The sequence below is a fragment of the Leptodactylus fuscus genome, chromosome 4 (genome assembly GCF_031893055.1).
Source record: "Leptodactylus fuscus isolate aLepFus1 chromosome 4, aLepFus1.hap2, whole genome shotgun sequence".
Lineage (NCBI taxonomy): Eukaryota > Metazoa > Chordata > Amphibia > Anura > Leptodactylidae > Leptodactylus > Leptodactylus fuscus.
This window is the reverse complement of record NC_134268.1, coordinates 161502844-161516111: the sequence shown is the minus strand read 5'-3', so window position 1 is coordinate 161516111 and position 13268 is coordinate 161502844. Positions and strand designations below refer to the sequence as shown.

Here is a 13268-nt window from a genome sequence, read left to right as displayed (position 1 = left end):
TCAGATACAGCATACATACAGTATGTCTCACATGACATTAAAACACTTTGTTTTTCGTTTGCAAACACTAGCCACTACCGTATACCAATACTCATTGTAGGTAATACATATTAAAACATCACAGAGTGGAAGAACATTATCCAGGGGAGTATCCAAATATGCTCGAGTATAAGCCGAATTTTTCAACCCAGTTTTAATGCAGAAAAAGCCCCCTTTGGCTTATACTCGAGTCAGCAAAAAAAAAAGTTCTAAATCACTCCTTTCCTTAGAATACTTACAAAAGTTGAAAATTACTGTGAAACACATTAGGACATTATGTATCCCTGTGTCTACTGATTATAGGGTATCTGCAGTGCTCCTGTTCTGTCGGCAAGGGATAAATAGGAGCACTGCAGATACCCTATATTCAGCCAGACTGAATTCCAAGTGGGGGGGGGGGGGAGAACAAACCCAGTCCTCAAGCTCAGGGAAGGGGCAGACAGACAACCAAAACACCCCCTCCCCTTCCCCAGCACCCAGCAACTACTGCACCCAAAAACTCCGACCATTTTAATTTTTGAAATTTTCCAGTAGCTGCTGCATTTCCCCCCCTCGGCTTATACTCGAGTCAATACGTTTTCCCAGTTTTTTGTGGTAAAATTAGGGGCCTCTGCTTATATTCAGGTCGGCTTATACACGAGTATATACGGTAAATATAAAACTTCACTTTGATATGCTTTAAAAAGTTTTTAAAAACTTTTGCCAATAGGCATGTGCAAGTGACGTACCACCACAAATCTGCAGTCAGTATATAAAATTTGAGACGGCTAGCTTGTAGCGGCAGGTATCTACAAATAAAGGGATACATACAAAGGACACTGTCCCTACAAAATAGCCCTAACTCCCTAACAAAACAGATGGTGTGTTGCTGTTGTCGGGTTATAGATAAAACTTGTATACAGAGGCTAAGATTACCAAGCAGCCCCAACCTCCAGGCCCTCAGAGGTTACTGGCCTAATGCCACGCCAACAGAGGAGTACTGGAAGTGGAACCTGCCACTAGCACTCTGATAATAACCCAGTGTGAACCACAGTAAACACATCCCTTGCTTAAATTAGCCTACGCGTTTCATCAAAACTTTATTCATGAGGGGCTCAAACTAGCTACATAGCAGAACAAACTGCTTATTGATGAGAGGAGGACGGTGATATAAACTGACTGCTGGCAGGTCCGCGTATGATACTAGCAGCCGCTTGTATAACCTTAAAGGGTACCTGAGTCTTCATGAAAAGTTGAAATCTCTGCAGGGTCTTGCAGGGCAGTCAGTTTAAGACTGTATAAGCCTTCGTAGGTGGGCCCTGTCAGATTGTCTGCTGCTAATAGTCTCATTATGGCTGTAGCACATTTTACATTTGTCCCTGAGGCTATGGGCATGTACAGTCGGCCACCAACCATTACTACTACTACTAGTTTATTTCTGCCAAGAGTAGCTATAAAAATGGCTGAGAAAATCCCAATTGACCATAATAAAGGAGATCCAGGAACACTGAACTACAAATATAAGGCAACAACGGATGTGATGCAGCTAAAAATATCTCTGGCACAGGAAAAGAGAAATCTATGAGCACAGTCAAGAAAACTTCTTGCTGTCTGTGACCAACATGCCATCTGTAATAACACAAGCTTCCTGAAGTAGATTCAAGCACAGAAGTATACTTTTCTTACGTTGTAAGACGTGAGATTTTCAGAAGGTTTAATGTAGTGCACAGAGAAAGTCGTTTGCATACGTGCGTGGAGGCTGTGAGGAAAATCAGCCCATCCCCTCTCCCTTCACTCAGTTACAGCAAGAGGAAGGAGGGCCTGTTCAGTCTGCACAAAGTCTTGCTTTTGTTTTAATGGTATCTATGGACGGGACATCCGTAATAACAGGGAGTGAAGAGTGAATAAGCTAGAAGGGTGACATTTAATGGCAGAAGCTTTAGAGGTATTTCAGGTAGAAATCGGCAACATGTTCAATTTAATTACATGGTCCAGAATCTCATGCTCTATTAACACCTTTACACGCCTCGCCATAATAGTACGTCACGGCATGTATATAGTTTATGATCTGCTGAGTACTATTACGGCGCCATAATGCCGCGGGCACAGAAGCTGTACTTGCGGCATTACATCCTGCTCTCTGCTCCGGCGGATTAACTCCCTGGATGTTGTGATCAATAGCATCCAGGGTTTGGGGGAAAGATCACCCCTCTGACCCCCTGCGATAAGATCGTGAGTTCCGAGGGTTTGAAATGTCAGCCAAAGGCCGGGCCATGGCCTCCTGACTTCTTATGTACAGTTTCCATAGGAACTACTATGCAATACTTTTTATTGCAGGACATTGCACAGGGGATCTGAGATTCCAGATTCAAGTGCCCTTGTGGGATAGTTAAAAAGTGAAAACAAATGCTCCAGTAAAAACACTAAAAATATAAAATAAACAAACTTGTCAGGTATTCCCACATGCCTATAAGCCCATTCTGTACAGTGTCACGAAGCAGGATAGGACTTGCTCTATAATCATCTGAACGGATCATCAGAAGCCCGCTCAGACGCCACACTCTGCTGCGTGAATGGGACCTAAGAGGCACTCAAAGCAAAGTTTGACCTTTTTCATCTTGTCATCTATAGGGGTTATGTACACAGGAGATGTGCCACTTTATTGGGTCAGTGATCTGAGTTTCAGCCTTTACTTCCTATAGAGTGGCGGACAGATGAAAACTGATGAGAGTTTAAGTACATTGAAAAGCACAGCATGCACAAGCCCTTAGCCAGATTGAGCGGAGCATTTTTATATCCTCTAGTCTCTGGATGGTTTTCTCTTTAGGAAAGGATATAACTTGGCAGCAGTTCATATAGTGACAACGAATAGAGAACCTTAGGAATGTAATGCTGTGTGTTGAAAAATCCCATCTAACATGACCCTGCATAGCTGATCAAAATGCACACGGAGGAAGTGCATCTAGCCCATTGCTTTGAGAGAGATATCAAATTGTCAAGTGCAAGAGGCCCAGGGGATGCCGAAAGAACATAAATTTTCCTGTCCGCTAAAGAAGCTAGATTGCTTTTATTAACTGGTGCACTGCTGGGTAAGCACCAGTTAAATAAATTAAGCCACAGTTACACTGTATACAAGCTATACATTTTATTGTTTGTTGGGAGGTTTGTTGTGGGATAAATCATATTCTCCTATTGGACCTCTACATAACCACTATTGGTAAAATATAATTCTATAGGCTTACTGTGCCCATTAACCAATACAAGCGATTCTCTTCTGCAAGGCGATGGATCTGTCTGTGGATGAATCCAGTTTAACAGGAGAAACTGCTCCATGCTCCAAATCCACCACCCCTCAGCCAGCTGCAACCAATGGAGACCTCACATCCAGAAGCAACATCGCCTTCATGGGGACACTTGTCAGATGCGGAAAAGCAAAGGTAAAAACTGCTGTCAACATCTGATTTATCACTTACAGATTCCTAAATTTCAAGGGTTTTACCAGCTTCTATACCTGTGACAAGTCCTTAGTGTGTGCCATGACTGTCTTATTTGTGAAGAACAGTCCTGTATCTTTTAGACTTTTTTTTTTTTTTTTTTTTGGCCACTCTTGCGCCTGAGCTATGCTGTTACAGCAGTCACTAGAATGGGGCAGATGTGCTAGAATGAGTCCAAGTGGTTAGGTCCCTTGTTGTTATGAAATTGCTGGCAATATCCTGTAACTTAAAGGAGTTGACTGCTCCAGCAAATTTCTCAAATGCCATTGAATGGACGTAGTATAATGACATAACACTGTAAACCAGGTCTCCCCTAAGGGACAATGTGAAGGACCTACTGTGTGTAATCTTTATGGTTGAAGTGTATTCAAATTTCCTCTACAAACCTTACCAGACCTCTGCACATGTTCAAGGTCTGTAATCCCTCAGAATCGTGTATCCAAAAAGACTAGATAATTGCTTTGTATACAGTGCCTCCAAGGGAGGCAAGGAAGGCCCCAATACCGTATAGATAGAAGTATATAATCTGTTGTATCCTATTGGTTATGGAATCTGCACGGTGCTGTATTCTGATGTCACATTAAAATTACAAAAACCCTCTCAAAAATGTCACTTTTTACTGCAGATTTTGAATTTATGGCTCCAGTAAATACTGCTGGTACATATCTCTGGTACCTTATGTGCATTTTTAACCCTATAGCTTTTTAACCTTAAACCGGTGACATTTTACCCCTCTCTGCATTCCAGCATTCATAATTTGAAAAACTTATTTATTTCAATGTAGCTTTACGATACCTAGTATTTTTTGGGGTGTGTGTGACTTTTTGATCAGTTTTATTACTTTGTCTGTTTATATCACCTCTTAAAAGCCAAAGCTTCAATTTTGATATCTGAATTTTAAGGTTTATGGAGATTTATCTTGTAAAAAAAAACCTTCTCCTTTCCCTAAACACTGGCTGAAGTGAAAACTGCAAACATATGGAGCTCTTATTTCAACCAGTGACAACTTGAGATCTACTGGGAAATCTGGCATGGTATAAAGACAAGATTCTTGATTCTAGCAGCCCCAAAGCTGCACTGTTAAAGGGATTGTCCGGGAAAAAATGGACAACCCTTTTATCTTTTGAAGCAGCCACGAGTATTGGGGGGGAGGAATCATGCTCAACTGTCCTCGATGTTACGGTGTCCTCCTGGCACATTCCAGTCCTACTGAACGGCTCTCTTCTGGAGTTTTGCTGACATCACGGGTCCTTTTCCTGACGCCAATCAGCTGCTTCAGCCCCACACAGTATAATCTGCTGCACAGTGGCCTCCACACAGTATAATCTGCTGCACAGTGTTCCCTATACAGTATAATCTGCTGCACAGTGGCCTCCACACTGTATAATCTGCTGCACAGTGGTCCCTACACAGTATAATCTGCTGCACAGTGGCCTCCACACAGTATAATCTGCTGCACAGTGGCCCCTACACAGTATAATCTGCTGCACAGTGGCCCCTACACAGTATAATCTGTTCCACAGATGGATGCCCAAAGAGAGGGCTCTGAGTGTCACCTCTGGCACCTGTGCTATAGGTTCACCATCATGTCGACAGGTGAGTTTGAGCGCACACACACACACACACTGCCCTTGACTGATATAAAATTTAAAGGAATTACCCAATTTGGCTGGACAACCCCTTTTTTAAAGCACTTTTAGGAACTGCTCCTTTTGCAGTTTTCCTGCCAGACAGAACGGTTAGCTGCTTTCCTTAGAGCAAGAGACTGGGAAATTGTGAGGTGATTAATAACCTGTACAGTTTCTCTAAAGGTCCTCTTTTGGACAAATCTTGATGCTTTTAACTTTCCGCCACTCTAAAATGTTCAGAATTGATAGTTCTAAAAAGAAAAAGAAAAAAAATAATAATAAAGGACACAAATGTTAATGGGCTTAGAAGTGACATTCTTATCGTCTTGGTACATTTTGTCACTGAAATGGTTTCTGAAGGCAAAGCAGCATATTATTTTTTTAAGCCTGAATTGTACAGCATGTAATATTGACCCTGTTATGTTCTGTTACTGTGTAGGGGTTAGGAAAATTCTTCTTTCACTACTTGAGTGTTTCTAATTCTGCATAAACTATTTAATCCTCTTCCTTGTGGGGCAGCAGGTGCCTGGAGTCAGATTAGCCCTGAATTCTACAGCTTTCTGACCTCACATTTGAGGAATAAATAAATATATTAATAAATCCCCTCTGATTTATAAGACGTAGGAAAAGCCGCTTAAATTGTTAATTCTTTAGGTTTTGTGTTACCTATGACGATGGTCACTTTAAATAGCTGGATCTCTGGTTTTATATCGCCTAGAAAAATGACTCTGGTGCCATAAGAAATTCAGAAAATAACAAATAAATGGGAGTTAGGGTATGTTTACCTCCGTGCCTGGTATCAGTCTGTTGCTAATTAATTTTTTTAAAAAGTCACGAACGATTACACAGCGCATACCATAATCCGTCTTTTTCCGTCTTGAGTCAATGATTGTCAATAAAACTGTCCACTTTTGACTTCCGTGTTTTGTTTTTTTTCTTCCTCTCTTTCAACCCCTTCAATCTTCTCTGCACATGCTCAGAATAAATAAGAGGAAAAAACTAATAACAACCGCTTTCAGTTTTGCAGTCTGCTGTGTATCCTTATTATTATTATTATTATTATTATTATTATTATTATTATTATTATTATTATTATTGTTATTTATTTTTTTTCGAACAAAGCAAAAGCATTGCAAGCCTGACTTTTGTCTCCAACCAAAAGAGTGGATACACAGCAAAAATACTCAAAATGCACACACAACTGCTCATTTTTAAACCCATTGAAATCCATGAATTTTTTTATTTATTGTTTTTATGACCCATTCCAAATCCGTTTTTAAGATCTTCAGATGAATTACAGAAGCTGATTTAATGTAGAGACCGCAATGCATGTGTGAACTCAGCCTTACATTTTAAGTTTAAAAATAATCTTTTATCAAGCAAAAGTTTATCTTCTATTTATTTTCGGTTGTGTTGCATTTTCTCCATCTCTGTCTCTTCTTCTACTGCCAATGTAAGACAACAAGCTGGTTTCATAGTTGCCGAGTTGGCGCTATGCTGTAAGGTCATGTCTGCCACCAAAGTGAAGAACACTGCTGTGTGTGTCATAGGGCAACCAACTGAATGTTGGCAGCAGCTGTGAGTGTGATAGGCAAAAAGACGTTAAAACGACTCAATACCTATAAATAAAGTGACTCTCAGAAGTAAATCCACACAAGGTTTAAGAAACTAATCCAAAAATCCTAAAAAGTGTACCTATTAAGGGGATCTTCATAAAGATCGGCAATACTGTACATACCCTGGTCTTGACCCCCTGTCCTTTAGGGTAATTTTGAGTCAGTAACAGATATACAGTTCGCGTGTATCACGTTGAAAGCAATAAGGAAAAAAGCAGCCCCTTTATTTCTATGGAGAGCGCGTGTATATCGGCTCCCATAGAAAGCAATGGGATCTGTTTTAACGCCACTGATTCAGAACGAGTTACACGTTCAGAATCGGTGAGCGTATACTCAGTGTGAATGCACCCTTAGATGCATCTCTGTCCACCATTAGATCAAATCTATGGCAGGGGAGCATTGAAGTATATTTAAGGGTCGGTTCACACTAGCAAGCGGGACTCCCACTCCACTTAAAATAGGCGGAGAGAAAAGTCCTTTTTTTCAACTTTGGAGACCTATTTCTATCTAAATAAGTTTTATTCATGTATACGAGAGGAAAGGTGCTTTGTCTGGGAGTCTAGAGAGGAGATTGAAGCCCAGGCAAGGTGAGGAACACCCAAATCACTTTCCCCTCATTTGCATATGAACAAAATGAAGATTTACTTGAAAACTGGTCTCTAAATCTGTATCTGGAAACTGTAGAATCCTCCCTACAAGGGTTTATAACCAAGTTATTGGGACGGGCTCTCTTTAAGCCAGGCCCCAACCACTTTTCAAAAAAGTGGCAAGAATGAGTTAAGAAATTGCAAATTGTTACTGAAATTTTTTTGGGCATAGGGAAATGATTAATCCACTGAAAAAAAACCACAATATAAAAAAAAATTTGTGCTATATTTGTCTTTTAGATGGCTGTAGAGATGGCTGCTTTCTTTTGATAATGGAGGAATTTCCCATTTCTGGTTTATATATGATAATATGACTTATTTAATGACTATATTTTGGGCTGCAGTATCTTATATGGTAAACCACAGCTCCATAAAGGGAAACTTGCTGCTGCTCATTATCTTTAGAAATAATTTGTCTAGGTTTCATGCCAATCTCTCGCACAGTGTACGGTTTATGGTGTTTCTAAATCCTATTCTCTGTATACACATGAAAAAGAGAATTCAGACAAGGCCCAGAAGCGCCCTGTGTACAATAACCTGCTTCCATGTTCATGGAAACCATAAATCAGTGCGTTCATTCTTTAACCTTGTGGTTTTCATAATGTTTATGTACAACTACAGAAATCATAAAGAGAATAAAGAATTGATGTATATTTTTATTTTTTAAACAGGGAATTGTCATTGGAACTGGAGAAAACTCTGAATTTGGAGAGGTTTTCAAGATGATGCAAGCTGAGGAGGTAAGTTTTATATATACTTATTGTAAAGGCGTCTACTTGACAATCACCATATTGGAATAACTTGTAGGAGAGAAGGTAATCCTTTAATAGTATTACAGCAGCATGGATAATACAATTAATAGAAAGAACACATACAAGCTCAGAATAGCAGATAGAAAATATTCTAGGAGTCATAGCGACTAAAAAGAAAAGAGAGAGTTCAGGATCATTTAGTTCCCTGTGCGGAGTGATCTTCACTTAGTTTGATGTTGATTATATAGCCTGATCGCAGTTGGGAGGAACTGGGTCCAGGGGGCTCCCCATGACATGGACATGACCCTTCTGATCAGCCTCTGAAGTCTTTCTGTCCCTGGCTGGTATGCTACTTCCCCAGCAAGCCACTCCGAAGAAGATGGCTGATGCTACTACAGAGTTGAAAAAGGCCCTAAGAAGTGGCCCCTGGACTCCAATGGCCCTCAGCCTCCTGAGCAGGTAGAGTCTGCTTGTGCCCCTTTTTGTGCAGCCCATCCAGGTGATCTGCCCAGTCCAGCTTATTATTATTAAAGAGCACACCAAGGTAATTTTAGGTGTTGACTCTGTCAGTGCTTGTCCCCTGGATGTCCACCGGATTCGGGGCACTCCTCCGCTTACTAAAGTCCACCATCATCTCCTTGGTCTTCCCAGCATTAATCCTGAGGTGGATCCGCTGGCACCAATCCACAAAATCCTGGTTTAATTCTCTGTACTCCCTGTCATCTCTGTCTGTGATGAGGCCTACTATTGCAGACTCATCGGAGTACTTCTGTAAGTAGCAGCTAGATGAGATCAGCAGTGTACAGTGTGAAGAAGAAGAAAGGGACAAGAACTGTACATTGTGGTGCCCCCGTATTACAGATCAGTGTCAGACACTCATCCCCAGGCTCTCACATACTGAGGTCGGTTTGTGATATAGTCTAGGATCTTGTGACTTGTGTAGCTTCATTTTCACTCTGTGTATAGTTTTATGAAAGATTGCTGGGACATGGTACAAAGCCATCGCTTTTACTTTGTCTCCCCCATTTCTCCATAGATTGTAAGCTGTTGTGAGCAGGGCCTCTAACTTTCCTTCTGAACTGTTTAGTTTGCTTCCCTGTAATGTCTTTATTTTTATGAGTATAAATTGTAAGGTGCTGTGGAATATGTTGGCGCTATAAAAATTATGATTGTAATAACTGGTTGAGACATTCTGTTCATTTATCAGACCATAAGTTTATTCTATTCCCCCCCTTCTGCTTAAGTTTTCCTTCAAGATGGGATAGCAGGAGGAGCCCCAAGTTCTTGCTTTAGCAGATGGTATTTTACAAATGCCATCTGCACCTACTGGTCAGGATATCTTTTATGCATAAATCTGTCGAGCTACAATACACGGAGTCTTTTTCCTTTTACTCTTTTCTAGGCACCTAAAACACCACTTCAAAAAAGCATGGATATTTTGGGGAAGCAGCTTTCCTTGTACTCTTTTGGTATCATAGGTGAGCATATCCTTTGAGTGATTTTATCATATGTGATTCACAGTTACACCAGTCAATCCATCATGGCAGTATACAAGCTCTTGTTTGCGGTTGTCGGGAGGTATTTCTGGCTTCAAGTCCTTGGCTGGAATCCATTTTCCTGCACAGAATGCTCAGACTTCATTCGCCCAAATTAAACTGCATATCAGTTTTATTATTTTACACTGCATATTTTAGGATATGAACATATTTTTATAGCATCAGGATTCTCCTTCATCTTCACTAGGCCATTTTCTGTTTTATGTGCCACTATAAACTTGTTAAAATCTGTTCTGCTTCTAAATATACTTGTGTTTCTATGGAACTAATGAGGCAATGTGTTGTCTATGCATATGATTTAACTAGGTATCATCATGCTCGTTGGGTGGTTGCAAGGCAAGCATATACTTGATATGTTCACAATTGGTGTAAGGTGAGTTACTGATAAGCAAGTGAGTTATATAAGTTATATGTATTATGGCCATGAGATTTGGAGTTTCCTCTTATGTCTGTGCTCAAGTGAACAGACCTTTTTAGCACTATGGGTCCTATGGCCAGCTAGGTTTGTCTCACTTGAACCATGTGAGAACCCAGATCTTGCGCCCTGAAACAGATGCTTTTGTGAGTTTAGCCTGCATATGTGAATATGGATAGTTTTACCATCTGAAATGATCTACCTTTAAAGTGGTTTTCCACAAGATAGGGAATAAGTGTCTGATTGTTGTGGTGCCATCACAAGAACATCACCCTGGTGCATTCGCTCCATTCATTTACAGGACTGACTGAGATGGCTAAATATAGGGCTCAGTCAGTCACCTCTCCAGGTTCATACAGAGAGGAATCTGCCATGGATTTGGGAGTGGACTTCTCCCTCAAATTCGTGGCAGTTTCCCTGCCATTGCTTTTTTTTTTTCTCTCCCCTTTTCCCTATCAGTATGTTTTTTGGAGTATGGGAGGAAATCCATGCAAGCACGGGGAGAACATACAAAGGCCTTGCGGATGTTGTCCTTGGCAGGATTTGAACCCAGGACTCCAGTGCTGCAAGGCTGCAGTGCTAACCACTGATCCACTGTGCTTCCAACTTGCTATTGCTTTCTATGGGAGGCAGAAACTGTTGTAAGATGCAGTAAAAAAAAAAAAAAAAATCTCAGTCCTGCTCGATCTTGCCATGTATTCCGCAGCTTGGGAGTCTCTGCCGATTAGGCCCAGGATAGCCACAATGGAATGCCAATGCACATCATTGGCAATCTCTTTGCCCAATCTCCGCTGTGTGAGTGAGTGAGTGATTGAAGCAGTGGTATGCATGCACACTTCTAGTACACATCGGGGACCTCAGTTCTCATAATTTCTATGGATCCCAATGGTCAGACCCCCAGCAACCAGAAGTGGATGGAGTGAAGTGATATTAATGGAAAAAACCTTTTACAATGTATACAATGCATTTGTGTGTAAATGATTCCTTTGCCTGTCTTACTAAGCTACTTAATATTCCGTTATTTTTTTCCAACGCTTCCCTGAATTGCTTTTAAGCCATGGAGTAATGGAACAGGGCACTGAGAGTGATTGCATCTTACCATTATATTTCATCTCCGCAGCCTGGCAGTGGCAGCTATCCCTGAAGGTCTTCCTATTGTTGTAACTGTAACCCTGGCGCTTGGTGTGATGAGAATGGTGAAGAAAAGAGCTATTGTCAAGAAATTGCCCATCGTAGAAACCCTCGGTATGGATCCCAAATTCTACTCCTGCTGCTGAATGTTCTGTGTTAAGAATCTCTTTAGGCAATGTTTGATGTAGTTAATCTTAATGACAATGCCTACTGATCTATGCGATGTAACAGGAGAGTCTGCTCCTTTGCCATTTGGAGCTTGTGCTTAAAGGGGTTGTCCAGGCTAATATTTTATTTTTCAATTAAGCTGGGGGAGGCAGAGGAAAGGAGGAAAAAACAAACATACTCTCCTGTTCTTTGTGCTCCAGTGCAGCTCGATCCTGCAGTTTTGTTTTCTTCTAGCATGTGACCACTGAGGCCAATCTGTGTCCTCGGCAAGGACATGGGACATCGCTACCTGTAACGTCCCCAATCCCTTCCTTAGTCCACTGATTGGCCTCAATGGTCACGTGGGGTAGGGAAGAAAACAAACGGAGCTTCAGCACCGGACCGCACTGGACGTGACGTGACAGAGAATTCCCATGTCCTTCTCTGAGGGCTGCAAGGACTTCAGCAAAGGAAGTTTCAGTGGACAGGTGACTAATATTTTTCATCGCCCCTTGCCTAAATTTAAATATATATATATATATATTATAATATATTATATTATCCTGGACACCCACTGTATTTATATTAACATATTAGTGATGGTAGAAATCATTGGCCATGTATGACAGTGTCAGATGTCTGTTTTATACATTCATCTTGTATCCATTTCGATTCTGTGACGATTTTTAATGTCTGGGTTGCATCTGTTTTTAAATTATCCATTTTTCACTGAGCGCTTTTCTGTGAAAAACAGATGACATCCAAGTGCTGTGTGTGTGTGTGTGTGTTTTCTTTTGTTTCCTCTTTAATTATTAACTTCTCCATAGACTTCAGTGGGTGGCTTTGGTTAGTGAAAATGGACCTGAGTAAGACCTACCCTTTAAAAAAAAAAAAAAAAAAAGAAATAAAGAGAAGCATTCTTTCTAATGCTATCCAAGTACCATCTGTTAAAAATATGGAGGCACTTAGAAAAAAGGCGTGTGTATGGCTCCTTAGGTTGTAAGCATGTTCAGCAGTTATGTTGGAAATCCACTTTAATAACACTATTGTTGACATCTTCATGGTAAATTAGGAAACCTTATCCTAAATAATTATAGTGGTTATCAATTTAAAGCAGTGGGAATCTCCGTCATTCCCTTAGATGGTGAATGAAGCAACAGGACACATGCAAACCTTTTATATGCCTTCAGAACAGGCCATGTCCTAGTGAGCAGTCAGATCCCCATCTTAATCTATGGATAGGTGATAAATATTTGCGGTGGAATAACCACTTTTATGTTCATTGCTCAAGATCGGGTATTGATGGCCTGTCTTTTTACAAATAGATTATCAATATCTGATCTTTGGGGGTCTAAAACCTGCATCATACACTATGTAGCCGCCATGCCATTGAAACCTGGCTCCCATTCATTTGACCCCCATCAATGATATCGATCACCTATATTAAAGATACTCAATCAGTATTCAGTCTTTCACTACCCCTTTATCACTATGTGGTGTGATGCTCAGGAGCAACAGAAACCTCTGCAAAAGTAGAGGTACACATTAAATTAATGTATAATAAAGAGGTGCCCAGTTATGACAATGTGTCCTTTGTATCTCCCATACTTGCGTACTTACAAGTCCTTTACCACTAGCGATAAGAGGGAAGGCATTTTCCATTTGTTCATCCCACTTCTTCCTACAATGTTCGCCCAATAAAAGGGAGAGCCTCAGCATGAGGCGTCATACTGCCATGTAAGCTGGAGAAATTCTATGTGATTGTGTCATTACACGGCTGCGGAGAGTACAACCTGCCAAGCGCCACTGAGCCTGTGTACAAGTGCTTTGTGTGTAAATAATCCTATGCCATATTTACAGTGCC

The 13268-nt window shown here is 40.8% G+C and overlaps 1 protein-coding gene across 2 annotated transcripts in view; it reads left to right on the top strand.

Moving 5' to 3' along the window:
• ATP2C1 (ATPase secretory pathway Ca2+ transporting 1) overlaps positions 1–13268 on the top strand; it is a 115553-nt gene that overhangs the window by 76186 nt on the left and 26099 nt on the right. For both annotated transcript variants that reach the window (XM_075271294.1, XM_075271293.1), the window contains exons 8-12: positions 3300–3455; positions 8075–8143; positions 9558–9633; positions 10018–10084; positions 11247–11371. In XM_075271294.1, coding sequence (XP_075127395.1) covers positions 3300–3455; positions 8075–8143; positions 9558–9633; positions 10018–10084; positions 11247–11371 — 493 coding nt within the window. The remainder of the gene's footprint in view (positions 1–3299; positions 3456–8074; positions 8144–9557; positions 9634–10017; positions 10085–11246; positions 11372–13268) is intronic.